Source organism: Mauremys reevesii, linkage group 26 (genome assembly GCF_016161935.1).
Source record: "Mauremys reevesii isolate NIE-2019 linkage group 26, ASM1616193v1, whole genome shotgun sequence".
NCBI lineage: Eukaryota > Metazoa > Chordata > Testudines > Geoemydidae > Mauremys > Mauremys reevesii.
In genome coordinates this window covers 7,699,040-7,726,935 of record NC_052648.1, presented here as the reverse complement: position 1 = coordinate 7,726,935, position 27,896 = coordinate 7,699,040, and the positions used below count along the sequence as shown (strand labels likewise).

Below are 27,896 nucleotides of genomic sequence, written 5' to 3'. Positions count from 1 at the left end.
CCCCTCGCTATCGGCACGTAGGACAGGTCCTAGAGAGGTAGCATTAAGAATAAGACCAATGACTGCCCTTCCCACCCTGGCAAGAAGGCAAAAACATAGAGGAAGAGGAATAAATTAACTAAAATTTATTTAAAAAGCCTTTGAGTCCCTCAGGAGTTCTGGGAAATATTTTCCCAGGAATTTGAGTCTCTTTTCCTCATTCTCATTCTCTTCCCTCCAGCAGAAAAGACGGTCACTTCCTTCCACACTCTCCATGTTCCACCGGAGGCGAGGAGGGGGACCTGTCCTCACCAAGCAGGTAAGTAACAAAGACCACAGCCCCTGCCTTAGGCAGCTGCACAATTTAGCAATGAAACTCAGTGCTACTTTCTCCAGCCCCTCCAATCAGTGACTCTCGCTGCTCTCTTCATCGGAGCTCTCAGCCACCAGCCTGCTCCTCTCCACCTGCATCTGATTGTGGTCCCCAATCTGCACCATTTGAGCATTCTGAATGATGAGGGGCTGGGGGCCTCCTGACCCCTGCATCATGTTTGGGTGGCTTGGTGGGAGGATGAAGTGCTGGGAAGGGGAGGGAGCCGACTGGGTGGGCACGAACTGACTAGCTGGGTGAGGCTGGTAGGTGGCAGGGGGGGCAAACGTGGGAAGAGAAGATGCCTGGAGTTGGAGAAGCTGCTGCAGAAGTTGCTGAATTCCTGCAGGATACGGCAACATTCCTGGCAAAGGCATTTGGGACAGGTAGCCAGGCTGGGACCCCAGGTTCAAACCCACCAAGTTCTGTTGCAGCATCTGGAGGTGTTCCTGGTATTGCTGCTGTTTCCTGTGCTGCTCCCGGATGTGCTGTAACTGGCTCCACATCGCCTTCAGCTCACTGATTCTCCTGAGGCGGAAGGTGTTCTTCACCATCCTGGAGAACACAGGGGAGTTCTCATCCAGAGGCACCACCCCCACCAGAATGGTGGGGATCGGACACTTCTTCGAGGGGTTCTCCTTGGGCACGAAAGGGATGACCGAGTTGTACTTGGGCCGCCGCTGGAGGGAATCCATCAGGGCCGTGTTCATTTGGTGCATGCAGAAGCGGGACTGGAAGTTCTGGGTCAGCAGCAGGAGGGTGAAGGCAGAGTTGTCTATGGCATCCTGGAAGCAAGTCAGCTGGCACTGCCCAGGGATGAGGAACTCCTCGCAGAATGTGGCACCGTCGGGCACCCCCATGCTCTCCAGCATCTCCTTAACCCGGCAGGCAATGGCCACATCTTCGCTGGCGTGCAGGACAACGAAACTGAAGAACCTTTTCTCACCACAGTCCAGCTCTGGTGTGGGGGTGGCTGCTGCCTGGGGAGGAGGGGGGCCCCCTGAAGAGGAGAAGGATGCCGTGTCTGCTTTCTCTGTTAGGACACAGGAATCTTCCACTGGCACTCGGATGGAACCAGCGGCTGGCCCTGCGGTACACAAGCTAGGGAGCTCGGTAGGTGACTCTTGTTCTGGCTTTTGGACCACGCGCTCTCCTGGTTGCTGCAGTTCTGCTGTCACCATGGTGGGAGGGTCAGTGCATTCCACAGGACAGTGCACAGCACTCAGATGCGGAAGTGGGGTTTCGGGAACTGGAAGAGATGGGGGAACAAAGCTACCGGCCTGGGGATTCTCCGATGGGTGTGTTCTTACTCCGCTTTGCAGAGGGGGTGCAGAGGAGCTGCTGACCCGGCCGGCGTCCTGTGGGCCGTGGCTGACTCTCCCTCTGCCAGGCTGCACGGTGCAGTTCGCGGCACCCCCACAAAGCTTGCTGGGCTGCAGGACGTGGTTATGGTGAGCTGAGCAGCTGTGAAACTCCATCGTGGGGGACTGGCTGATCTCAAAGTGGCTGATGAAGGAGGCCGGGCTGCCAGAGGAACGCAAAGTCTGTGGCCCCGAGAGAACTGATCTGCTCCCGATCTGCACTGCGGGGCTCCTCACCACTGGCGCCGGGCTGGCTGTCAGGAAATGCCCAGGGTCAGACCTCAGTGTCTTAAATTCATTACCCGTCTCTGTGGGGCTGAAGTCGATCGCGCACTTTTCCTGAGCCTCGGCCAAGATGCTGCTCAGTCTGTCTCTCCGAGGATCCTCGCTGGCTCTGAAGGCCACAATGGCAGCCTTGTAGACATTGTCCCTGGCCAGGTGAGTGCAGAGATTTTCCTCTACCAGCAGCGAGTAGATCCGTGCCAGGGCCAGGAGGGCACCTGCCTCCTGCTGGGGAGTCAGTGGGTTCTCGCTGCCTGCAGTACCCCATTTACTCCTCCAGATGCAGAGGGCTCCTTCATCATCACCCAAAGCATCCAGGCATATCCTTGCCTCTGCCTCTCGTCCCAAAGTCAGCAGGACCATGGCTTGCAACAGCTTACAGCTGCTTGTGCAGGGTCTCATGTGCTTCAGCTTATGTTTGAGGATAACGAGTCTCTCTTCTGGGATCCTAGATAAAATGCTGAAGACCCCCTCAAAGCCTGGCTGGACCTCGCCAGCCTCTGCCATCTCTTCAGCTGGTTATCCAGACAGTTTGCTGAAGAAGCAGGTGATGAAAAAAGCATATTACAGCTTCCGGATGCAGGGACGGAGCAAAGGCCTGTGCCCCTGTTGTGTTTTGTAAAGCACTTGGCACGCTTTGGTAATACATAAATCCTTTTATGCTCAGCAGCTCTTCTCCCAAATACTTTCAGGATCAAGGGGTAGTGCTGCCATCCTCATCCTCTTTAAAGCCACCAGCTGGATCTGCAATCAAACAGAATGGGAAGTTACAGAAACGTGCCAGGCAGAGTCTGGGCACTCCATGCTAGGTTGGCCCAAGGTCACTGTGCTGTCAGCATTGCGTCTACACCACACCTTTTTAAAGAATGTCACTCCTCTTTAGTATGTAGATAGTCTTTGCCATTTGCTTGGTATTATTCATCTTTACTACATACATTATTGCAAGTGTGTAAATATAACTCTAAGCAAATGGCAAAGCTATAAACACTTGCTATATACATTTGCAATGCACACTTTAAAATAATCAGTGCTAAGTTACTGACACAGTTAGAAACATAAAAATTGCCAGACTGGATCAGAACAATGGTCCATCTCATCCAACATCCTGTCTCCGACAGTGGCCTATTCCAGATGGAAAGTGCACAAATCCTCTTAATGGGCAGTTATGGAATAAGCTGGCCATAGGGAAAGCATCTTCCTGAGTCCGGGTTTATGTCCTTTCAGTTAGTTTATGCCCTTAAGCGTGAGGGTTTATATTAATTACATATATACAATCTCATGTAATTGTGGATGTTCACATTATCCATATCTAATCCCTCTTCAGAATCTTGTTAAGATCTTGGGACTCACCAATGTCTTCTGGCAGCAAGTTTAATTTAATATCAGAACTCACTCTAGTAGGGTGGAGAGGCCCGGACCAGAAGCGGAAGGTTGATGCGTCTGTCAGTCAGGAGGAATACTGGCTATAGAAGACCAACAGACTATCTGACCCTCTGGAAAAATCTTCCAGTATTTAAAGGTGCCTCAGAAAAGAGTTCCCTTTAAAAAATGCAAAAAAAACAAAAACTCCCACAACAATCTAACTTTCAGGGGGAAATTTACAATTTCACTCTGTTTTTAGCTACTAGTTTTTCTACCTCACAAAAACCCTCTGATTGCTTAATGTATGAGATCAGACATATATCTAAGGAAGTTGTCCTCCCCTTCCTTGAACAATTCTGGTTCACAGAAAGTTCTTCAAAAACAAAAACAAACACAACGATCACTGCCCTTTCAAAACAGGTCCAACTTTGTGAGTAGCGATGTTGCATTCATCTTCCAAGGTTCTGTTTATGCACTTTGCACCAGGCGAAACTATTTTTTTGAAAGGGGGAATTGACACTTCAAATATGTTCATGGTGCTCTATGAAATGACTTATTAAAAAATACAAACAGAAGCTTGGCAAGTAACAGTGGCTAAGCTAGCAGCTGAAGAGCAGGTAACGTTCTGGAAAAGAGGGACCTCAGTCAAATTTTAAGATTTGATTTAATTTTTTAGAAACCTTTGATTACTTCCTTCAGGTGGAAACTGGAGACATCAGTCTCCTTCCACTCCCTACCCACCTTCCTCTATACCCAGTACTTTACTTTTCTAGTCTTCTGTTGTTGTTTTTTCATTCTGTCATTTGGGGGGGGGGCGGATTCTTCAATAAAAATATCACTTTAAGCAAAGAAGTGTGCTAAGCAGGCCTCTGTTGCTAATCCTTTCCCCATTCAGTCTTTCAAATCCATATAAAATTGAGATCTCTTCTCCCCCCGCCCCTTTCCAATTCTTTTGTTTGTATTTTGAAACATCCTCCAATGGAAGCTATTAGAACATTAACTGGGAAGTAAAGCGCAGAACCAGGAAATCTGCCCAGAAGTTAAGGATCGTAAAATCCTGCTTCTCCTAGAAGTCCCTTCCCTGCCATCCTCCCCTACCCCCCAACTTTCGTGTGGTGTAAATCGACATAGGTCCACTGACATCACTAGGGTTATGCCAATTTACACCAGCTGAGGATCTGCTCCCTATCAGTTTACCAATTCCTTCCCAGGGTATTTGGAACCAAGATTACTCTGCTGCTGTTCTTTACCGGTCCTGGAAAAGTACCAAGGCCAGACTTTTCTCCAACTTTGCTGGCTAAAGTCGGGGCATCTGATTAATTTGCATTTAGGGGCCAAAACAGGATGGCAGATGCCTCATTCTGACCAGGCCAAGTTTGAAAATGTTGCCCTGGCTGGCAGCAGCCAGGGGATGAATGAAACTGGGGCTTGCGGGCTGGATCCAGCTTTTAGCTACACCCCAAAACCTGCTGGCAGAGAAGTCCTGGCTCCTAGGACCTTGTCCTCGTCCCTGCTTGGCCCCTGGGAAGGGCATGGCTGGCTGGCTCCTTCTGTCACTTTCCTCTTCCAGGGGCCCTTACAAGGACGATTACCTGGGTCGCTTGGGTGCACTGAGCGTGGGAGTCCTCAGCCGCTCTGCGCCCGTTTCCAAGGCCAGGTCCCGAGCCCCGCTGGCCCCCGGGGCGAGCGCGGCTCCGAGCTGGCGGAAGTAGCCTGACCCCGTTTCACATGGCCCGGGAGGAGGAGCCGCGGCCGTGGGGTTGCCCGGTCGCCGCCCGCGGCAGCAGAGGCCGGAGCCCGCGGGGGCAGGGGGGCGGTGACGTAACACGGGGAAGTGGCTACATGTCGCTGGCTGGTTACAGCGCGTTCCAAAGTGGGCGGGGCTACGGGGGATACTCCCCCCACGGTGGAGGGAGGCGGGCAGGCTATGGGGGAGCTCAGCCCCTGGAGGAGAAGGGGGAGGCCGGGCTGGGGATCTCGCCCCCCAGCAGGAAGGAGCTGGAGTGTGGGGAGCCCCATGGGGACCCCCCCAGCGGGGACTATGGGGCTCTCACCCCCTGGCAGAAGGGGGGACAATGGGGGATGTCGCCTCCACTGAAGGAGAGGGGGGATCCCGCCCCCCGGGGGAGGGCTATGGGGAAATCCCACTCCCAAAGGGAGGTGAGTGGGCGTGGCTCTCTCCCCGCGGGGAGAGCTAGGGGGGAGTCCCTGCCCCAGCTGGCGGTGGGGGGGGGGGAAGCTGTGGGGGAAACTAGCTCCCAGCAGGCGAGGGAGGCTGGAGAAGTTCTTCCCCCGCCTAAGCAGTCCAGGGCTGCTCCAGGGAATTCAATCCTGTGCCCTTCCGCGTGCAACCCCGGGGCGGGGGCTCATGCGCTCAGATTGGGGCTCCCCACCCCCCACCCCCACCAGCCAGAGGCTGGACTGATGCGCCTCTAAATCCAAGGTGAGCCCCCACTGTTCCCACCAGCCGCAGCCAGGGGGCGCGCTTGCCATAAGTAAATCTACCCTTCTCCCGGGGCTCCAGGTCTGGCTCTGGCAGGCTGAGGGTCGGGCAGCCCTTGGAGCGATTTCTTTGCAAACCGCAGAGAAGGGTTAAGGTGACATGCAGCAGCCCGCTCCTTTCCTGGGACAAGGCTCCCAGTTCGCCGCCGAGCACAGAACCTGCTTCACTGTCCTTCTCAGCAGCAGTCCGCCACCCCCATGGTACCAGGTACCCTGCAGGGGATGGTGCACCACGCCTGTTCCAAACAGGATGGAGGGGGGGATTGCTCAGTGGTTTGAGCATTGGCCTGCTAAACCCAGGCTTGTAAATTCAATCCTCCAGGGGGCCATTTAGAGATCTGGGGCAAAATCAGTACTTGGTCCTGCTAGTGAAGGCAGGGGGCTGGACTCAATGACTTTTCAGGGTCCCTTCCAGTTCTACGAGATAGGTATATCTCCATATATTCTAATCTTCCCGAGTGACAAACACCTGGGGAATGGACACAACATTAGGGTTGTTCTTTCAAAAACTTACAGTTGAACCTTGACTTAACACAGCGCTGACACTTTCCTATGCAGAAGAAAAATGCTGCTTTTAACCATCTTAATCTAAATGCAACCATCACAGAAACAGTTTCCTGACCTTCGCAAATCTTTTTTTAAACCTTCCCTTTATTTTTTTTAGTAGGTTACGTTTAACAGCACTGTACTGCATTTGTTTTTTTTTTTTTTTTTTGGTGTTGCTGCTGCCTGAGTGTGTACTTACCGTTCCAAATGAGGTTTGTGGTAATTGATGTTCATAACTCTGAGGTTCTACTGTATGTATATTTAATCAAGAGGTGAACTTCAGTCTTTAAGACATTAGTCATAGAGTTTAAGGCTAGAAGGGACCTTCAAATTACTGACCCATATCTCCCAGTCCATCAACCCCAACCAGCACCTGCACACCAAGCTCAATGACCAGAATTAGCCCAAAATAGTGCAGCCCTCAAGGGACTAAACTATTATGTGCTACAAGCAGAGAATTGAAGGGACTGAGGTGTATTGTTAGAGTAAGAAATACATTGTGGTGTGGTTTGCAGCTGACACAGGCATGGGAACTAGGGCTAAGAGATGAAGGTGACAACTTTAACATCCTGGGCGGAGCTGGAACTGACTGTGAGGGTCCCCTGGGCAGAGCGGCCAGGGCAGAACACACAGGAGCAGTAGAGTAGATGATGCTTTCACTAGAAGTTGGAGGTAAAATTGAAGCTGTGCCCGGGGCACTGAAGGGCACAGCGTGATAGAGCAGCTTTTGGGAAAGAGTTCAGGAAGGAACCGCTAGTGAAAGACCAAAAGTAAGTTCAGCATCACCTAGAGAAGATGGCTTGATTCCTTCGAAAGAACTAGAAGCAGAGATCCTCCAGACTCTTGTTAGGGTGAGAAGAGGATGCTCTGGGTTGCTGTTTGTTTTTTTCTAATCAGAAGCAGGGCCAGTGTAACCACTAGGCAAACTAGGTGGCCGCCTAGGGTGCCAAGCCTTGGAGGTGCCAAAAAGCGGTGTCCAGTGTCATGGGAGTCAGCTGAGCAGGGCAGGGCGGGAAATGAGGCCTCCATAACCCGCCCTCACAGCGAGGGGCGCCACACAGGACGGTCAGTGGGAGCCTATGGGGAGCAAGGAGGAGACAGCCGGCCGGGCGCGGCGACCAGAGCGGCCAAGGGACGGAGCCGTTGGGGGAGGCAGGACGCGGTCCTGAGCTCAGGTGAGCTTCGCCCATCAACGCGCCGAGCCTGGGGCCGGCTGCAGCTGCCTCCTGGGGCAAGGGAAAGTGAAACTAAACCCCGCAGCACGACGGAGGGGAAAGGGCTGGCGCAGGTGCTGTTTCTAAACACAGATCCCCCCGGTGGCACTGTGCCAATGCGGGGAACCGGCCCTGATCCCCAGGGAGAGCCTGCAAGCTGGGGGCATTCTCAGCCTCCTCCTTGCTCATAGATTCCCCCAGGCCAGAAGGGACCGTTGTGATCATCTCCTCTGACCCCCTTGTATTAATTCTAATGAAAAATGCCACATTGTTCAGTATTCATTTTTGAAAGTTTATAATAAGCGATGCTCCGGGGAGGGGGTGTGTGTGCGAGGGGGTGTGTGTGCAAGGTGGAAGTTTTGCCTAGGGCACAAACTATCCTTTCACCGGCCCTGATCAGAAGTGCTCCACCTTCACATTTAAATATGCCAGGAGAGAGAGAGACACACTGCAAACAGTTCTCGTGGTTTGAAAGCAAGTGAGATTTATTTTCAAGACCATGTTGCCATTTCTCCATAAATTCAAGCTGAGCACTTTGTTTCTGGAGGGACTATTGGAGTAAGCATCAGTAGTAAAGGAGTCACTAGGAGTTGATCACCAAGACACACCAGCACCAATCCTTCCCACTTTATAACTCAATGAATCCCACAACCATGGCAATGTTGGATCCATCTGAGCAACTCCTGGCAAAGCTGCTGTTAGCCATTTTTTTCAGTGGCTGCGGAGTGCTTGGGGTGAATCTGACATGCACAGAGTTAGTTTTTTCAGTGGGATTTTTAAAAGCACTAAATATGTTGGGAGCACAAGTCCCATTGAACACTGGCACTTAAAAAAAATAATCCCTCCCTTGATACTATTTCTGTGCAAAAGAAAGGTTTGGAAATGGTCTTGGGAAGGAGACATCCACAGCTGCTGCCAACTGTCCTGCTGATGGTCTTAGCCCTGCGGGGAGCAGAACAGTCAAAAAAGAGGTCATATATTGTAGTGTACATGATGGACAGCTATAACAATTAAGAGGAGGAAACAGTATCAAAAGTGAAGGGCATCATTTTGTTGTGTTAAGCTGTCCACAGCTTGGACGCATGCTTGACTTTTTGCACGAAATGCTGCTTTCCTCTACATCTGTCCACAGCTAGTCCATAGCAATCCACGCATGGACTGCCACAGGCGTGCAGCTCTTACGGCCAACACTGCGAACCCCCCCTCCCCCACCTCAGTACAGGGTGCTTCAGAAACAAGGCAAGAGCGGTAGGTGCAGACAGTCAAGCCACTTTGGTTAGTGAATTTCCTGCAAGATACAGCTAGATGAGCTGACTGTATGTTAGCTCTGAGCATGGGCTAGTGTGTCAGGGGTAGGTGCAGAGAGGCAATCACCCTCCCTTTGATGGGTCTGGCAGATATATGAGTGACTAAAACCTACAGGGCTGGAATAGTTGGAAGCTGGCTACAATAGTTGGAACATTTCAAGGATCTTTCTTTGTTTTTTCAGCCACCGTCTTCTCTGATGCCCTGGTCAACTCCTCTAGTGCCTTCTTCAGTGCTTTCATTGCCTCCTTTGGTGCTTTAGGTATCTTGGTCTCCTCCTTCAGTGCCACAGCCATCTCCTTCTCTGGTGCCCTGGGGACCTCAGCCACCTTCTTCTGGGCTGAAGCCACCTCTTGCAGTGCAGGTGATATCATCTCAGTCATCTTAATTTCTTTCAGCTCCTCTGTGGCTTCTTGGGTCACTCTGATTGACGGAGTGAAGGGGCCAACGAGCCAGTTGAGGGGAGTGTTGTGTGTGACGTACTCCAGTAGGGCATCCAGAGCCTCCTGGGCCTTTGTCACTTTCTCCCGGCTCTGAGTGAGGGAGCTGCTGGAGAGGTCCTGGAAGGAATCAGCTGTGGAAAAGGATGCGTGGAGCTGCTGCACGTTGTTAACGGCCTGCTGCACTGTTTCCTGGATGTTGCTAGGGAGGCCTTGGATGCTGGATACCAGTTTCACATAGGCAGAGTGCAGCTGCTGGGTGATGATACGCACCATGGCTAGAGTACGAGGCTCGACCTGCTGAGAGGAGAGTAGTGGGTAAGACCTACAATGTGAAACCAGTGTTTAGTGCACCATCCGTCCCTGTGAGTACTCCCCACTAGAGATACCTCAGGCTGGGAAGCATCTTTAGCTCGGCTCCCCCTCGGCTGGGTCTGGCTCCACTCAGTCCACAGCTGTTGAAGCTTCTCCAGCCTATCCTGAAGCTTATGCCCGACGCCCTGTTTTACGTATTCGATCTGGCAGGGAGACAAGAATGATCATTGCAGATACCTGTGATCAGCAAGAAGCTCTGCAATGCCCAGTCCCTCTTACACAGTGAGGTCCCGAGAAGAGGAAGCAGGCAGTACCACACCAAGGAAGCTGCTGCACATCAAGCAAAGATGGGAACGCAGGTAGACGTGTGACCCAGAGGGCACCCTGGGAACAGAGCCATTTAGCACTGGGGTGGAATGCTTTGCACCGCCAGGGCGGGAAAGGGGGTGTACTTACTAGGTTTATTGCCAGCTGGAGTTGGGAAAGAGTATCCTGGATGTTTTGCTTGACAAGCCGCAGCTTGTTCAGGGAGTGCTGGTAGGCTCGATGGCGGACTTTGTTTGAGAGGGAACCCAGGCGCACAAAGTAACTCTGCCGCTGTTTCTGCTCTTCCACGGAGGCCATGCTGAAGCCCTCGATGGCTATAGCAAGTTTAACTGAAGAGAACAACCATATAAGGGTCAGGTTATCAGCAGGAACGCCCGTCCCCAGCGATGGTCCTCTCGGGCCCAATGCACAAGATCGTCGCCACACAGTCTAGCACTAGCATGACCTAATGGCCCCACTCCTTGTCTTTGTGCCTCTGTTTCCCTATCTGTAAAATGGGGATAATGACACTGACTGCCTTTTTAAAGCATTTTGAGATCAACTGAAGAAAGAACTAGTGGTTATTATTAGTGCTCAGACACATGTTTTGAGAGGACAGCAGCTGCCTGAAGGGATGAAGAATGCACTTTTTTGTTTGTTTGTTTGTTTGTTTGTTTTTTGCACGGATCTCACCTGCTTTTACCCACCAGTTTCAAGGCAAATAAGACAAAGCAGTAGCTAGCGAATATCGGAACCTCCTCCCTGTGTCGCATGCCAGCTCCTAATGTTGAGAGAAAGTCATTGGGGTGACAAGTCTAAAGCAACTTACCTGTCCCAAGACTGGAGAAGGCCTCTGCCATCTAGCAGAAGCAATAGTGTCTGAGCTTGGATGGAGGAGAGGGGACTGCATTTTCTATTGCTAGCACATGCTGTAGAGCAGTGGATCTCAACCGTTCCAGAGCACTGTAACCTTTTCAGGAGTCTGATTTGTCTTGCATACGCCCAAGTTTCACCTCACTTAAAAATTACTTGCTTACAAAATCAGACATAAGTATACAAAAGTGTCACATCACACTATTACTGAAAAATTGCCAACTTTCTCATTTCTACCATATAATTATAACATAAATCAATTGGAATATAAATATTTTATTTCCATTTCGGTGTATAGGATATAGAGCAGTATAAACAAATCATTGTCTGTATGAAATTTTAGTTTGTGCTGACTTTGCTAGTGCTTTTTACGCAGCCCATTGTAAAACTAGGCAAACAGCTAGATGAGTTGATGTCCGTGTACCCCGAGGGTTACGTGTACCCCTGGTTGAGAACCACTGCTGTAGAATGGCTAAGCACTTTCTCACCCAGTTCCTCATTTGTCATGGGGAGGTAATGATCCACCAGCGCCTCTGATTTCTCCAGCACAGCATCCACTCCACTCGCCACCAGCTGGCCCGCTGCCTTGGCTTTATTTAGGCTGTTGGTCACCATGAAACTGGTCATCTCCACGCCGTCCTGGACAGCCTCTCTGCTCCGCCCTACAACTGTATTCACTTTGCTGGTCACGATATCCTTTGCGCCACAGGCGGCTTCCTTGGCAGTATTGACAGTGGAGGACACCACTGATTTGGTCAGCTCAACGCTGTCCTGGACAGTCCCTCTGGTCAGGTCCACTGCTTCGGTCACCCTGTTGGTCACAATGTCCTTTGCGCCACAGGCGGCTTCCTTGGCAGTATTGACGGTGGAGGACACCACTGATTTGGTCAGCTCAACGCTGTCCTGGACAGTCCCTCTGGTCAGGTCCACTGCTTCGGTCACCCTGTTGGTCACAATGTCCTTCGCACCACAAGCGGCTTCCTTGGCAGTATTGACAGTGGAGGACACCACTGATTTGGTCAGCTCGATGCTGCCCTGGACAACATCTTTGGTTACATCTACAGCTCCGGCCACTGTGCTGGTGACCGTGTCTTTCGCGCCATAGGCAGCATCCACAGCACTCATCACTTTAGTAGACACCATCTGCTTGGTGTCTGAAATGACCTAGAGGGGAGAGCCAGAGGAAAGATTATTGTGCACTCACTCAAAGACTGGTATCTCCCCACTGGAAAAAACAACCTCAGATACCCCTTCCTTCCCAAGCGGCCCTTCTCTAGATAAGTAGTGGCATGGCTCGGTAATGTCATCCATTAGTTCCCAAAGCTGTAGGGTAGGGGTTCCCAACGCAGTGCCCCAACGGGGCATCTAAATGCGCCCGCGTCCTGGCCGGCGGTGGAGCATCCGCCCAAATGCTGCCAAATTTCTGCGGCGTTTCGGTGGCGACACCTCTCGATGACGTCACTTGCCGCCGGCAAGCGACGTCATCGAGAGGCGTCGCCGCCGAAACGCTGCCGAAATTCGACGGCATTTCAGCAGGTGCTCCAACGCCGTCACGGTCCTTCATCTGGTGCCTGCTGTAGGGCCAACAGGCAGCATGGACTGGTGTAGCTCCATGACGTCAGCGCCACTTACACCTGCCAAGGATCTGGCCCTTAGCCTCTCTGTCAGCAGGCAGCTCCTTTTCTAGCCCAAACACCTGCAAAGCAAATGTCTCTTCAATCAGAGTTCACATTGCTCCGTCTCTCCCTCTCGGCTAAGCGCTGCAACCCATCTGTTTCCCTATGGCAGGCCTACGCCTCCCTATCCGTAGCATTGGCCCTCGAGCAAGTTGTAGCTTCCCCTCCTGGGGCAGGACGCTGGATGCAGAGACGCTTACCTTCTCTGTTGGTTGCTGAAGGAAGGGCAGGCTCTCCTCCAGTTTGTCCAGTCTCTTGCAGGCGTACTCGTTTACCGATGTGACTAGAGAGAGGGAGAGGCACAGACTTAGTTCTCTGAATCTGTTTCAGTTTGGCTCCTGCTCGCAGTGGCAAGGCCAGGCAGAGGGAGCCTGGACAGCCAGGATAAAAGCTTCACAAAGACAACACAACCGGACTGGTTTGTGTAGCCTTGCGGCCATGCCCTTTGGGAACCCGACTCCCTGTAATGGCAGGAAGTTGCTCCATGCGGAGCTTAGCACACTTCTCCATCGGAGGGGGTGTCTTTATTGCTCAGTTGCAGCCACTTGGGAGCCATATTAACTGGGAGGAAGGAATCCTGTTGGTCCTCCAGCTGAAGGTTGGACGATAGGAAGAAAACCTCAAGCTATGGGGCAAAAAAGACTAAACAGCCCCTCTTGCCCAAGTATGGAATAGCTGAGTAGTAGGCACCCCGGACTCCGATTTAATACCAGGCTCCAGTACTACCCTGGGTGACATGCACAGCGTCCCAAGTTCTGGATGGCAAACATGTCAAGCAGGTTAGAGAACACAGAGTGGCGCAAAGGGCTAGATTCCAGTCTCACTGGAGTCAATGGCAAAATCTTCCATTACTTTCACTGGGCTCAGGATCTGGCTGAACCCATGGGGCAGCAGGGTGGAGGAGTCAGCAGTGCAATGGTTAAGCAAAGAAGTTAAATGGAGGAACTGTTGGTTCCTTGCGGTCTGTGCCAAGCAAGCCCAGCTCTTGTTGGAAAGAGTTCGCTAAGGTGGATGGGAAATATGGCGGCGAGAGGAGACAGAATCATGGAAATGTAGGGCTGGAAGGGACCTCGACGGGTCATCAAGTCTAGTCCCTTGAGCCGATGCAGGACCAAGTAAACCTTGACCAACCCTGACAGGGGTTTATCCAACCTGTTCTTAAAACCTCCAGTAACGGGGATTCCACCCACTCCCTTGGAAGCCTGGTCCAGAGCTTCACTATTCTTATAGTTCAAAAGTTTTTCCTGATATCTAACCTAACTCTCCCTTGCTACAGATTAAACTCATGACTTCTTGTCCTGCCTTCAGTGGGCACGGAGAACAACTGATCACCATCCTCTTTAGAACAGAAGACTTATTATGTTCCCCCCTCAGTCTTCGTTTCTCAAGACTAAACATGCCCAGTTTTGTTAACCTTTCCTCATCGGTCGGGTTTTCTAAGCCTTTTATCCCCTATGCCTTCTAAGCCTTCCCCTCCCCTATGGATTTTTTTTCTAAGCCTTCCCCTCCCCTATGGATTCTCTCTGGTTTGTCCACATCTTTCCTAAAGTGTGGCACTTGGAATTGGACACAATATCCACCTGAGGCTACGCCAGTGTGGGGTACAGCAGGACAATTACATCCCGTGTCTAACGTATGACACTCCTATTAATATAACCCAGAATGATATTAGATATTTTCTAAACTGCATCACAATGTCAATTCAAATTCAAGCTGCGATCCACTATAACCCTCAAGTATCAGGGGGTCGCCGTGTTAGTCTGTATCCACAAAAACAACAAGGAGTCTGGTGGCACCTTAAAGACTAACAGATTTATTTGGGCATAAGCTTTCGTGGGTAAAAAAATCTCACTTCTTCTATAACCCTCAGATCCTTTTCAGCAGTGCTACTGCCTAGCCCGTTATTCCCCATTTCGTAGTTTTGCATTTGCATTTCTTTCTTAAGTGTAGTACTTTGCACTTGTCTTTATTGACTTTCATCTGGTTGATTTCAGACCAATTCTCTAATTTGTCTCGGTGGTTTTAAATTCTACTTCTGTCCTCCAAAGTGCTTGTAACTCCTCCCATCCTGGTGTCATCCACAAATTTTATAAGTGTAATCTCCATTCTCCACATCATTAATGACAAAATTGAACAGTACGGGACCCAGGACTGACCATGAGATACACCCTCCCAGTTTGACAGCAAACCAGTGATAACTACTCCTTGAGTATGATCTTTCAACAAGTTCTGCACCCACCTTGTAATTATTTCATCTAGTCCACAGTTCCCTGCTTTGCTTATGAGAATGTCATGTGGGGGGATTGTGTCAAAAGCAGGGGCGGCTCTATGTATTTTGCCGCCCCAAGCACGGCAATCAGGCAGCTTTCGCTGGCGCGCCTGCGGGAGGTCCACCGGTCACGCGGATTCGGCGGCTTGCCTGCGGGAGGTCTGCCGGTCCCACGCCTTCAGCGTACCCGCTGCCAAATTGCTGCTGTAGCCACAGGACCGGCGGACCTCCCGCATGCAGGCCGCCGAAGGCAGCCTGACTGCCACCCTCACGGTGACCGGCAGGCTGCCCCCCTCCTCCTTTCCCTCGCGGCTTGCCGCCCCAGGAACGCACTTGGTGCGCTGGTGCCGGGAGCTGCCTCGGTCAAAAGCCTTACTAAAAATCACAATATATCAGGCCCACAGCTTCTCCTCATCCACTAGACCAGTAACCATGTCAAAGAAGGAAATAAGGTTGGCTTGGCATGATTTGTTCTTCACAAATCCTTGTTGGCTATTCTTTATAATATCCCTGTATGACTCGGAAATAACTCAGATGCTAGTTGAGGAGCACGTATAGTAGAAAGGGTGTTAACCCCAAAGCTGTTTTTTCTCTTCCTGCCCCATATTAGGCGTCACAAACAGACCTTAACCACATCACCAATACTCTCAGCAGTTCATGCCATGGGACTAACGTGCTGGGATGGGAGAATGAGCCAGCTACCTAATGCTGCTCTCCTGTTAAACAAGTCTTCCCTGCTGGTCTGTGTCCTGAGCCCTCCCGCTCTGCGGCCATGCAGTGTAGTCTGAGATGTCCCATGAGGGTTCTCCCACCCCTGCACAAGGGAGGAATCACCTGTCTCGGTGTTTACTCACTCTGAGGTTCCAGGTGGCTTAGAATTGGCTGCACGCCACCAACTGCGCTGCCCACTGCCATGGCAGCCACGGTCTCTGCCACGCTGCAGACGTTGCTGACGTACGGGTGTATCCCCTTGGCGTAGCTGTAAGCAGAGGAGACCAGGTTGTAGGCAGAGCTGATAAACGGCAAGCCGGCCACCCTGTTTACTACGTTCTGAGCAAGGGAAAGAAGAAGTGACATTAGTGGCAGATCCTGTGGCAGGTGGGTGAATATAAACTGTAGTCTGAGCCATGCATACTCCCAGAGAGGGCCTTTACGGAAACCATTCTGTCCTCTATCTGCTCAAGCGCAGTGACAGAGAGGGACCGTCTCAGGGCCACACCAGGAGTCAGTGACAGAGCTGGGATTAGAACTCAGGACCATGCTTCTTGTCAGTCATGTACCGATTTAACATCTCCCTACCTGGATTTAGCACTGGAACTCATGGCAGATCAGTCTCCCAAATTTCAGCCTTATGGAGCTCCCCCCACATGTGACATTACCGCCCTCTCCCGAGCAAGAGGAAACGCATTCTCCATATTAAACTAGAGCCTCAAAGCAGTCTGTGTGGCTGGACTCCTCTCTTGCCTGGATGTTGGGATGCTGGCATGAGTTAGTGCGCTGAAGCACCTGTTGGTAGGTGAACCGAGGATCACACTTTATAATACTAGCTACCCGTGTTTTACCTACCACTTGCTGCTTTACTTCAGCCTTTGGAGGGCCAGTATTCGTGGCCTTGTTTCCAGATGCCATTGTGAAGTTGGATGCAACTGAAAGGAGAGAAAAAGAACAGTTACAACATTATGAGTTAGCCTTGTGATATTGCCAGCAACAGCCGGTGGACAGTATAACGCCACATGCACCTGGATTATTGTCCACCGCATTTTAGGAACTTCAGAGTTCCTCTTCCTATTCCTTACAATAGCTCCATCTAGTCATAGAGATTTCATGAGTTAATGTGAATCTTTAACAGGGATCAGAATGTGCATGTAGGAGAGAAGCAATATCAATCTACCCAACCTTCTTCCACCATCCCACGTCAGCTGGATGTTCTCACTAAAATAAGCAGCACTGAAATTGCGTGGATATATTAATTTCTTAGACATCAGAGTTAGCACCCCAGTAAGATGAATTGGGGCAGTACTTACTCATATGAGGCCTGATATATCTGTCTAGAAGACAGAGACACTCAGGCATCAGTTTCATGTTCTGAATGTCCTCTCTGCAGCTATAAAGTCTAGGATGCTTGAATAAAAGCTTGCACCCTGCAGAAGATGGTGGCTTGTGGCACTGCATGTTGTTCCTCATCTTACTATAATTAATCTTGGCAGAATTTGAGGTGTATTTTTTTAGAATTTTGATGGATAATATAGATTTTTATTTTTAAGCGCTTTTTGATTTTTATCAATTTAAAATTTTCATGGTTGTGGGAAATTAGGGGGGGTTCAGACAATAATTATTTAATGACAGCAGACACTGAGATTCAAAAAGTTAAAGCTTTATAACCATTAAAATGCAAACTGGCAACATCACATGTCAAACTATACAAAGTCAATAGCCTTAAATCAAACTCATACATTTCTCAAGCAGTATTTTTCTTATTTTGCCAATCTGTAAATTTTGACCATCCTTGATGGAAATATGTTTCCATGGGTTTGGATGTGCATGGTGGAATTGATGTTTATCGACATTTACCGATAAAAACTGAATCCGTCCAAGCTTAACTGTAAAGACAAGAATTAACAATCCAATATGTCATCTTGACAGTGACTGTTGCAAGAGAGACTGTTGCAACTGCATCTTAGCCGTGGAATGAGTGGGGAAGGCAGGTTTTCAGAGTTCTAATTTTGGAAACCTGGTTAGCTCATTGTCATGATGACAATGGTGTTTAAAGTTCTATTTTTAAGACAACTGAATTTGCTTAACAACAGCTTTGAAAAGCTCAGATTTCCCCCATTGATTCTGACGTTAAGCTGGGTTTCCCCATCTCGGTCTATTTCCCAACAGGATGTAGTGTTTGAGAGCACCCTGGCAAAACCTTAACTCCCATGAGAGAGAGACACACAGGCCAATCGCCTAACAGAGATGCTGACACAGTGGCAGGCACTTCCACCATTAACAATTTTATGAACTAGTAACAGTGACTGCCATGTTTGTTTCAAGACTCATTCAACACAGTCCTCTGCGAGGCCACTAATCTTGGAGTCTCTCTCGCCGCAGCTCTGCCTACACTAGGGATGCTTTATCACATTCCCATCACTGCTAACACCAGTTCAGCTCCACCAGCAATAGCAACTTTGGAAGTCTTAGAACTTTGTGGGGGGGGTGGAGTGGAGCGGAAGGGGGTATATCCTGCTGCCTTGACTTGCTGGCTAGTTCAGTTCATTTATTTTGTCCGTTGGAGTTGCGATGCTGCTGGGTGCCTGTTCCTACTGATGTGTTCGTCTGTTGCAGTATCACCTACCCTACAGAGTAGACAGATGGCCCCTGCCCTGAAGAGCTTACAATCAAATGCAGGGTAAGATGCAACACTGGATGTAAGCAGTAGGGAGAAGCTGAGCAAAGGAGGACGAGGAAATCCTTGAAGACAGCATGTGTTAGAATAGGCTAGCTATGCACACAGCTAGGGGAGACTGAAGAAAATACACAATATCGCTATCAGCGTCCTTACTAACCAGCTACTTGGTTGTTATTGGTTGATGTTTTATGGCAACCATTGCAGCAGTCTCTAACCAACTGTCAGAGCACCGAGGCCCCAATTCAGGAGAGTACTTAGGTGCACGTTGTCTAATTAGACTCATCCTGAAGTCTCACCGAAGTCAATGTGACTCAAATGTGCTTAAGTGCTGCCCTGAACTGGGACCCTGGAGCTTGTGGACTGGGCTCTTGGGGGGCACGGGCTGTGGCAGTGGCTGGCACAGGAGTAACAATTTGGCTGCTTTTGGAGGGGCACTTTCTGTGCCCCCCCATGGCTGGAGGAGCTGCCTCCTCCCCCTTCCCCAGCGGCCCCAGGGTCAGAGGAGTTCTGTGTCCCTGCTGATTGGGGGAGGCTGTCCCCCTGCTTGCCCCCCCCTTGCGCATGCCTCTGGGCTGTGGTATTTAAGTCTAACACACATAGTGTGGATGGACTTCTGGCTGCCCTGGCATTTTTAACCCTGCACCAGTTAGACCGTGTTTTGTGGATGTACAGCACCTGGCACAATGGGGCCTCGATCCTGAATTGGGCCTGGTTAGGCCCCGCCGCCGTACAAATAATAAGAGTGTTAACGCTGGTGGCAGCATCTGGAGAACTGTCTCCACCCGCCCGAGCCAGCGCCGCTTGGTAAGCCCTGTGGGGCGTTCCGTTTACGTGGGTACAGCACCTTGCACAAGAGGGTGCCTGAACAGGGGGCCCACTCGGCACTGTCACAATCTAAACAACCTACCCTGGCGAAACGGCACCAGGGTCTGTCTGCACTGCTGAGCCGGCCCCGGTGATTGGCACTATCCCAGCACCACAGCAAAGCCCAGCCCCATTCCTGTGTCCTCCTCACTGGCGCTGTGCTGCCCAGCGTGCATGGGTCTTTGTGTCGCACTGAGCTGAGACACTCTAGGACACTTTCCCAGTGAATTGTGGGAGAACTTGTCTGTCCTTCTGGGCACGCGGTGCGGGGGAATGGTGGGAAGGTGCCGGAGGACTGTCGGCACTCGTGTGGTTTATCCCGCTTCCTCACGGCAAAGTGGCTAGTCACCAGCCCTGGGGAAAGTAGCAGCTGGTCTCTAACCCATCCACCCCCCAGGCAGGCCAGCTTGCCTGGATTGAAACTAACACCCCACTCGGGTGAGAAGATTGTGTGTGGATGGGAGAGGGGTTTGGGGCAACACCTGGGTGAGGGCTCGGGCCAACTCTGCTGTGAAGACAAACCTCAGTGTTAGCCAGCCTGGGAAATTTGTAAAACGTTTTCCTAACGTAGGCAGGGCCTGGGAGTGGTGCAGGGCCGCCCGGGGGGGGGAAATGGGGCAATTTGCCCCAGGCCCCACAGGGGCCCCCACGAGAGTTTTTCGGGGCCCCTGAAGCGGGGTCCTTCACTTCTTCCACTCCGGGTCTTCGGCGGTGGGGGGTCCTTCCACTCTGGGGTGGAAGGACCCCCCGCCGCCGAATTACCGCCGAAGTGGGACCCGCCGCCGAAGTGCTGGGTCTTCGGCAGTAATTCAGTGGCGGGGGGTCCCCGCCGCGGGCCTTTGGGGCACTTCGGCGGCGGGTCCTGGAGCGGAAGGACCTCCCCGCTGCCGAATTACTGCCTAAGCGGGGGCCCCCCACCGCCAAAGACCCCAGGCCCCCTGAATCCTCTGGGCGGCCCTGGAGTGGTGAAGGCCCAGTACCAGGAATCAATAGGCTGCTCACAGGACGCACCAGCAGCTAGTGGGTATTCCTCTTACACTTTCAGGAGGCTGGGTTGTTGTCAAAGGCTAGGCTGAGTCAGCTGCAGCATTTGGCAAAGGGACCCCCCTGCCCTTACACACACACACACACACACACACACACACACACACACACACACACACACACACACACACACACACACACACACACACACACACACACACACACACACACACACCCATCTCCTGCCCATAATTAGTTCTTGTTTTCAGTGTGGAAATGCACTTTGTTTTTGCAATATATCTCCCTGGCCTTGGAGTCTGGGTTAATCTAGAGTTAAAACCTTGCACCGTAAGATTGTCTCCTAATTAGCGTGTCAACAAGCAAGGACAGAACACTTCACTCCTTGGGCAGCCTGAGAAAAACCGAGGGCCTGAGTTTCCTCTCACTCTCGCTGGTGGAAATCAGGATCAGCTCCTTTGGCGTTAAAGGAGATCTGCTGGTGTTAAACTAGACACTACAGGCCTGGTTTTGGTACAGCTTTCAATATGTGAGTGACATGGTGCTTGAGGCATGAGCGTGTTAAAACACAGTTTGCACGTGCCTGCGTAGGTGGGACCAGCCCTTCTTACAGCGCCAGTATCTGCGGCGTAGGCAGGTCCTTGCAATCCTGCGGCCTGATTTTTCAGAGATGCTGAGCAGCCTCACACTCCCATTGACATCGGTGAATATTGCAGGTGCTCAGCACCTCTAGTGGGGGAAAAATCAGGCCACTGGTATCTCAAGACCTTTTTTTTTTTTTTTTTGCCAGTATAGCTCAATAGTGTTCAGTGATTGAAACTTCCATCTGATTGCAGAGACCAGAAGCCCGTTCATCCCTTTGAAATGACTTGCTGTTGCAACAAAAACGTTTGATCCTAGTTGGAGGAGGGCGTCTTTCAGACAGGCCAGTCTGACCTTGTGGAATACCCCAGCCTGCTTTCCCAATTCAGCACATTCTGGACATTGCTGTCTGCAGAGGATGGGCCAGATGTTTGCTCAAGACCACACGAGGTTCTGCTTATCAAAGTAAGGACTAAGCTGCTTCCATTGCTTTATCAGCCTGAATGTGAATTGCTTGTGAGAGCCAGGAGATGGCTTGAGTGCAAAGTCGTTTTTACCTACATGTGGAAACAGGCTCTGCTCCTGTTTGCTGCTGGTTATGTCAGCTTTATTTGCTACATTCTTATGCAAATAGAAATCTGGGATCTCATCAGTCTGGAAATCTGCTTCCCACATTTCAAGTAATCTTTGAAGTCCAGCCTCTCTCCTCCAACTGGCAAGGACTGATTGATCAATAGGAACTAGGAAACTAGGTAGACTGGATAGCTAATGACTCTTTTATGAGAGAGGGCTAAGGTTAATAGTTTGGATGGGAGGAGGGAACACTAGAAAGAATGTGAATGGGTGTGTGGTCTTGTGGTTAAAGCACTTGACTTTGTCAGGTGTCCTGGGTTCCCATCCCAGTTCTACCACTGACTTGCTGGGTGACTAAACAACACGATTCCCTGTCTGGAACGTGGCGCTAACAACAAGGGTTGGTTGTACAGTGCATTGTGCTCAGAAGAGGCGTCACGGCCAACATTTTCAGAAGTGGCCAGTGATTCCCAACTTGGGCCTTAGGTTTCAGAATTGCTGGGAGATGTGGCTCCACAGCGTCTCTGACAATCAGGCCCAAGAGGTCTTGCCCCGGCCCCCCCAAAATTGATGCACCCACAAAACATAAATGTCACTGGCTGCCTTTGAAGACATGGGTCCAAGGAGTTTTGTAACATGGTGTGAGGCTGTGCATGAGGTAAACCAAGGGGTCTCAACTTTTTTCTTTCTGAGCCCCTCTCCCCAACACTATAAAAACTCCATGCCACAAAACTTGTTTTTCTGCATATCCAGTAAATTAAAAGCCAGGGCCAGCATTAGGGGATAGCCAGCAGGGCAACTGGCCAAGGCCCCACACCACAGGGGGCTCCGCAAAGCTAAGTTGGTTTCATCCCCATGCGGCAGGGTTCAGGCTTCAACTTCGGCCCTAGGCAGCGGGGCTCAGGCTTCGGTGTTCGTCCCTCCCTGGGCTCCAGTGACTCTAACGCCAGCCCTGCTTTCTGGTTTATTTTGGCAGACCCTCTGAAACATCCTCAAGGCCCCCAGGGGGCCTCGGACCTCTGGTTGAGAACCACTGATGTAAACGAGCCGTATGGATTGAGTAGAGAGTCAGACTGTGCTCTGGTCTTCTCATTGCATCCTGTCTACTGTCTATCTTGTTTACTCTGAAATCTTTTAGGTCAGGGACTCTATTTGTATCTTGTGCAGCACAGAGCATGTTGTCAGTGCTTAATAATTTGCATAGCTGGATTCCCTGTAAGGTTTCTAGCAGAGCCTTGTGTAATTAGTTGCTTTTTCTTCCCTTGGAAGCTAGCGTCTAAAGCAGCAACTCTAGGCATATACAGCTACCACCATTTTTTAGGTTTTACTATTATCCTACTCCAGAAATACTGAATGTCTGTATCATACCTATGCCAGATGGTCACCACTACAGAAAAGTTACAGGCAGGTCTCAAGATCCTGGAAACTGGAGCGAGGCCCTAAGGTTTAACTCCTCAGTTTCTCTTAGTCATTGGATTGCTGACCTCCCTTGGATAGCCACGAAGTCTGTGTTAACATTAGAGGTAAACAGAACTCAATAAGTCAGTTCTTTGCCTATAGCCCACCCCACTTCATAAGGGATCAACCCTCCCATGGATTGCGTCCCATTACTCGCTTCTCAAAATGTTTTCTTCTGCAGGCCGCTAGTGGCCTGTGGGCCACAGTTCAAGAACTGCAGCACTAAGCAATCACACCAAGAATTAATTGAACTTTCAGGAGCATCCTCACTACCAGTATCAGGGTTCTGAAAACCACATGCCCCTTCTAATTTCTATTATGGTCGCATCCATAATAGCTCCAGGGGTAGAATTCGGCACCGTACAGACATAGGACAGTGTGTCTGCCCTTGAAGAGCTTACAGGCTAGGAAGAACACCCCCCCCCCCCGAAAAAAAGAACTGCACAGAAGGTAGGGAACAAAACAAATACACATAAAGCTAAGTTGTGTGTGTGTGTGTGTGTGTGTGTGTGTGTGTGTGTGTGTGAGAGAGAGAGAGAGAGAGAGAGAGTAGGGTGACCAGATGTCTCAATTTTATAGGGACAGTTCTGATTTGGGGGCTTTTTCTTATATAGGCACCTATTACCCCCCACCCACCCCCGGCCCCTTACCGATTTTTTACACTTGCTGTCTGGTCACTCTAGAGAGAGAGAGAGAGATTGCAGGTCTTGTTAGCACTGGTCTCCCCACAGCTCTTTAAAAGTCTCTCTCCCACAGGCAGATGCATGGGGAAGGGTTGAGAAAAGGGCAGGCTTAACTGGCTACTCTTCAGCCTTGCTGCCCTCTCAGTTTGGAGATGGTCTTGGAGAGACCAGGGATAAAAGGTCAAAAGCAGGGGCCCGATTCTTCCTTTCCCCTGCAGTTTGTGTCGTTTTGACGCCAGACATTCGGATCTGGTAGCGTTTCACACCCACGTTGCACGGCTTGTAAATAACTACACAAGGGGGTGGGGCAGGGCAAATCTGACGGGCTCCAAATCTCCCCCAATGCCCCCCAGAGCAGAGACAAATTTGATTCTCCAGCTGTCTGAGCTCCCTCCTGGTTGCAGTGGAAACGGTCTGTTCCAAAGATCCCCACCGAGCACCGAGCTGGGGTAGAGAGTTCGCCTGACATTGAACATGCCAAGCTACCACGTCTATCCAAGGCTGCAATCCTACACCTGCCGCCCGGGCTTACTTACCTGGTCTTGGGTCCCCTGCTCGCTCCGGCGCCTGGGAGCCCTTTGTCCTCCCGGGCCACCGGCAACGTTCTATTCGGAGTCTGGATCGGGACGGCCCTGCTCGTGACGGACAGCTGGAGAAAGCCAATGCAGGAGCGGCGCTCTCCACCCTGGCCAATCAGAAGTGGGATGTGGGTGGGACAGGCGGGGCTAGAATGTTGAGAGGGAAGTGGCAACGCAAGATTCCAAAGGGGCCCCTGCCCTGGGCCGGGAGCGGAGGGGTGGTTGCTCCGGTTCTCCAGACGCGGGAGGTAGGCGAGGCCCAGCTCAGCCCAGCGGTTCAGGGCTCCCAGTCCCTGCCTGTCTGAACAAAGGTGGGGAACTGCAAAAGTCACTGCTCCGATTCCCAAAAGCGTCGCTCCGGTGGACATCGGCGGTGGGCTGCTGTTGGCATATCCTGAAGGAAGAGCAGCCGGTGGGGGTTCTGGGTGAAAGCTCCCATGATAGCAAGGGGTTGGGGGGCACCCCTGTAGGAGCTGCCTCGTTTCAGGGGGAACATGCATCAGGGAGCTGGGGGTGACTTGCAGGGCTTGGGGACACTATGGCATGTTGAGGTTCATTCACCTGGCAATTCAGTGTTCATTTTCACAGTGCTTTTATGTATTCCTGAGTCTTAGGAGATGCTTCTGAGTCCTTCTCTCCCCCTCCCCCAATTGACTGGCATAGGGTGGTATTGGGGCAATTCCCAACTCACCCTCTCTGTTTCCTCTGTCTGCTGCTGAACTGCTGGAATTAAAGGTAATAATTGGAGATATACCAATCTCCTAGAACTGGAAGGGACCTCAGAAGGTCATCAACTCCAGCCCCCTGCCTTCACTAGCAGGACCAATTTTTGCCCCTGATCCCTAAGTGGCCCCCTCAAGGATTGAACTCACAACCCTGGGTTTAGCAGGCCAATGCTCAAACCACTGAGCTATCCCTCCCCCAAATTAGCTTCATCCCCATGAAACCCACCCTGTCTACAACCCCCAAGATGCCTTCTCCACCCCCCATGAACTCCCATTGCTTAAATCCTTGAGTTGCCAAACCCTGCAGCTCATTTTCATGCCCATCCTTGCTGCTCTGTATGAAGGAGGGCACCCTGGCTCCTTAAGAGAAGCTAGTAAATTAGCCAGAGACCCCAAATGTTATGGGGTACCCCATAAATAAAGAGCCATGAAAGCAATCCAATGTGCGCAAAGTGCCTCAAAGAACTGGTGTCCATGGTCTGAATAAGCCAGAATATTTACCTTCCAGTCCTCTCCTGCCCCGAGGCCAGGTCCCATTGCTAACAAGGGAGTTGGCTGGTCCCTCCTGTTCTAAAATCTTAGCTGGCTACAGATTGGCACAAGCAGCAGTGGGCTGATACATGTGACTGTGCCTCCACACTGCACAATGATGAAATGACATGAGCCTCAGGTAAGGTGTGAGCTCCTTGGGGCAGGGACTTTTCTTTGTACAGTGTCCAGCATAATGGGTCCCTGATCCTGATTGGGGTGTCTAGGTGCTTCTGGGATAGAAATAATAAATAATAAACATAATGAATACTTTGCTCTGCTGTAGCGTCTTTCATCGCAAAGCTTGTTCCAAACAATTGTTAGCTGAGCTCCACAACACTCTTTATTATCCCCATTTCACAGAGGGAGAAACTGGGTCACAACAAGGAGTTAAGGCCAAAAATTTTCTAAAGTGGATCCATTATTCTGAGTATTGTAGTTTTTGGGTGAGAACTTAGAGTCTGATTTTTCATGTGATCCACAGGATGCACTGAAATGACTAGGATCTGTGGGTGTTGGGCACTTGTGGAAATCTGAAGTTAGGTTGCCAAAAATGTCAGCCTCCAGAGTCAGTTGCCACTTTTGAAAATTGGACTGCGTGTGACTTGTCACATTCCTAGGTGAGGTGGTAAATGATGTAAATTAACTGTCAGTGGGTGAAAGAGAGCCTAAGTAGGCCAGTTTCGGAAATAGTGGTGAAAGCCTTTTCAGACATGTGTCTGTTACGCCATTCAAGGCATGTCAACAGGCAGCGCAACTTGGGAGCAATCTAAATGTGCTGCACGTGGGACTGTAACATGGCACAGCAGTTGGTTGGCTGGATTTGAATGGCTATTGGCTGTCTAAGTGGCAGGTGGAATGGGTGTGCATATCCCAACGATGATGATTATATATTATATTAATTATATATATATTGCCTTAAGTGCAGTTCGAGCCTCACAATCTACTGTATTTATCCTCACAACGTCCCTGCTATTATCCCCACTTTACGGATGGGGAGATAAGATACAGAGGGGCTAAGGTTGGGGTCTGCAAGGGGCTTAGGTGTCTAATTGCTACTTTAAGCACTTAAGTCCAGCATTTAGGCTTGGTTTACTACAGAGTTAAGTCAACATAAGGCAGCTTACGTCAACCTCATTGTGTCAGTGTCTGCTCTAGAATGCTGCTTCCACTAAAGTAAGTGGCCTGCTATCCTGATATAATAACTCCACCTCTATGAGAGGTGTAGCACTTGTGTTGGTGTAGTTAGGAAGCGGCAGTGTCCATGTACACACTGCGTTATTTACATCAGTTCTTGGCTGTCATTCTTGTCCGTTTCATGACTGCCTCTGGCTCAGAGCAGCACTGCTGGGCTCACAGCTGGAGTCATGAAACGGACAAGAATGTCAATTTCACTGCTGGTAGGATCTACACTGTGAAATTGAGCCTGGCGCTGGTCTCACAGCTGCCCCTCCACCACAGCTGTCAGCCAGGCACTGAGCTCACAGCTGGAGCCCCCACCCTGGAGTGACAATCTCCTGTTTCCCACTCACATTTGCCCCAGTTAGTGGGGCTCCATTCAGGTGCATGCGTCTGGCCATGCAGAAATGTTTGTAGGATCAGGGCCTTAGGCTGTATGCTCCCCCAACTTTCTCTCCACCTCCCTTCCCTGTGTGGACCCTCGTAGCCCAGTATCTTCTGTCTGGGGACCAGGGCCCCTGAAGTGCTGCAGCCTAAGGGTTACATGTGACCCAGGATGTCTTAAAAGGTGGCAAGCGCAGCGTAACTGCAGTGGGGAAGCCATCACTGATTCACCGCAGGTTTGTTGTGCTGGCAAACTCTGCTGCCTATCAAGGCAGATGCAAGGAGGAGCAAAGATGATTTGTGAGGGCAACACTTAGCTTTGGTTTCTAAATGGCACATAAATCAAACATGGCCCTCAGGTTACTCGTGGTGCCACAGAGCCCAGGTGCCCCTCCTCCAGGAGCTGAGGAATGACGTTATTTACTACCCGTGGCTGGTGGGTGCAGCCCACAAGGTCTTTGCCAGCCCTTGCAGGCGGTGATGGGTTAATAAAACACTGGCTATCATTCCTGCACCCTTCTTTCCCCTGCTGCTTTGGGATTCCACCTCCTTATGTTCCTCTCCTCTCCCCTGCAGAGGCGTCTTTGTAGAAAGGTTCTAAGGTTGTAGAAATATTTTCAGCTAATAGCCTTGATTAAAAACATTCCCCACCCTCTCTGCAGCATCTTCGCTCCTTTGGGGACTACTGGCCAAGGCCATCATCTGTGGGGGAAAGAGCGTGGCGCATCCTTGTGCCGAACCAGATCAATAGCTAAGCACATCGGGTATACAGACCCCTGAGCAGAGCAAAGGAAAAGGTGTAGGTGAGATTTTTGCTGGAGCAGTAGCCTTTAAACATAGTGCTGGAGCTGCCACGGCTTGTTGTCAGCCTGCCTGGCCTGGTGGAGAGAACAAACTGTACTTGGCACTGGTTATATCTGTACTTTCTAGTTCCCAGTCCTGCGCTGGGTACTGCTGGGAATCCTCAGGGGCACAGTGGGGAGGAGTGCTCCTCTCCAGGCTCCAGAGAAGCAGCGGATCCACTCCACAGCTGCCCGTCTGCCCTAAGAACTGGCGTAGCTCATGCTGCCGGAGTCTTTTTTTGCAGTAGTGTTAAGTCTGGCGAGGGGGGCTCTAGCCACCAGGTGGCCTTAGTCTCAGCAAGCT

General features: G+C 50.9%; 2 protein-coding genes and 1 long non-coding RNA gene across 5 annotated transcripts; 1 reads left to right on the top strand and 2 right to left on the bottom strand.

Annotated features, from left to right (window-relative positions):
* Positions 1 to 110: 110 nt before the first annotated feature.
* Positions 111 to 5,155, bottom strand: TICAM1 (toll like receptor adaptor molecule 1). Its single transcript, XM_039516141.1, has 2 exons — positions 4,947 to 5,155; positions 111 to 2,736 (listed from the first exon to the last, which is right to left on the bottom strand). The coding sequence occupies exon 2, from the start codon at positions 2,497 to 2,499 to the stop codon at positions 385 to 387; it is 2,115 nt and encodes a 704-aa protein (XP_039372075.1). The 5' UTR covers positions 2,500 to 2,736; positions 4,947 to 5,155; the 3' UTR covers positions 111 to 384.
* Positions 155 to 22,262, top strand: LOC120391911. 2 transcript variants are annotated; one of them, XR_005591524.1, is made up of 3 exons: positions 155 to 298; positions 20,897 to 21,107; positions 22,192 to 22,262. It is a non-coding gene; the product is annotated as an uncharacterized LOC120391911 (long non-coding RNA). The 2 variants fall into 2 exon arrangements; XR_005591525.1 differs by lacking the exon at positions 155 to 298 and adding an exon at positions 19,348 to 19,496.
* On the bottom strand, positions 8,080 to 23,976 carry LOC120391900 (perilipin-3-like). Of its 2 annotated transcripts, none has more exons than XM_039516144.1 (8): positions 23,893 to 23,976; positions 16,367 to 16,446; positions 15,655 to 15,850; positions 12,732 to 12,814; positions 11,344 to 12,019; positions 10,133 to 10,332; positions 9,751 to 9,879; positions 8,080 to 9,658 (listed from the first exon to the last, which is right to left on the bottom strand). In XM_039516144.1, the coding sequence occupies exons 2-8, from the start codon at positions 16,427 to 16,429 to the stop codon at positions 9,080 to 9,082; spliced, it is 1,926 nt and encodes a 641-aa protein (XP_039372078.1). In that variant the 5' UTR covers positions 16,430 to 16,446; positions 23,893 to 23,976; the 3' UTR covers positions 8,080 to 9,079. The 2 variants fall into 2 exon arrangements, with proteins under 2 accessions (XP_039372078.1, XP_039372077.1); XM_039516143.1 differs by lacking the exon at positions 23,893 to 23,976 and adding an exon at positions 22,584 to 22,718 and having other exon boundaries at positions 8,080 to 9,661.
* Positions 23,977 to 27,896: the final 3,920 nt, after the last annotated feature.

What these genes read in the sequence shown, in the direction of transcription:
- LOC120391900 (XM_039516143.1), bottom strand. Translation starts at nt 16,429, where the DNA reads ATGGCATCTGGAAACAAGGCCACGAATACTGGCCCTCCAAAGGCTGAA. An exon ending in CTGAAGTAAAGCAGCAAGTG is followed by an intron (nt 15,851 to 16,366) that starts GTAGGTAAAACA and finishes TCCCTTGCTCAG; the next exon opens with AACGTAGTAAACAGGGTGGC. An exon ending in TTCAGCAACCAACAGAGAAG is followed by an intron (nt 12,020 to 12,731) that starts GTAAGCGTCTCT and finishes TCTCCCCTCTAG; the next exon opens with GTCATTTCAGACACCAAGCA.
- TICAM1 (XM_039516141.1), bottom strand. Translation starts at nt 2,499, where the DNA reads ATGGCAGAGGCTGGCGAGGTCCAGCCAGGCTTTGAGGGGGTCTTCAGC.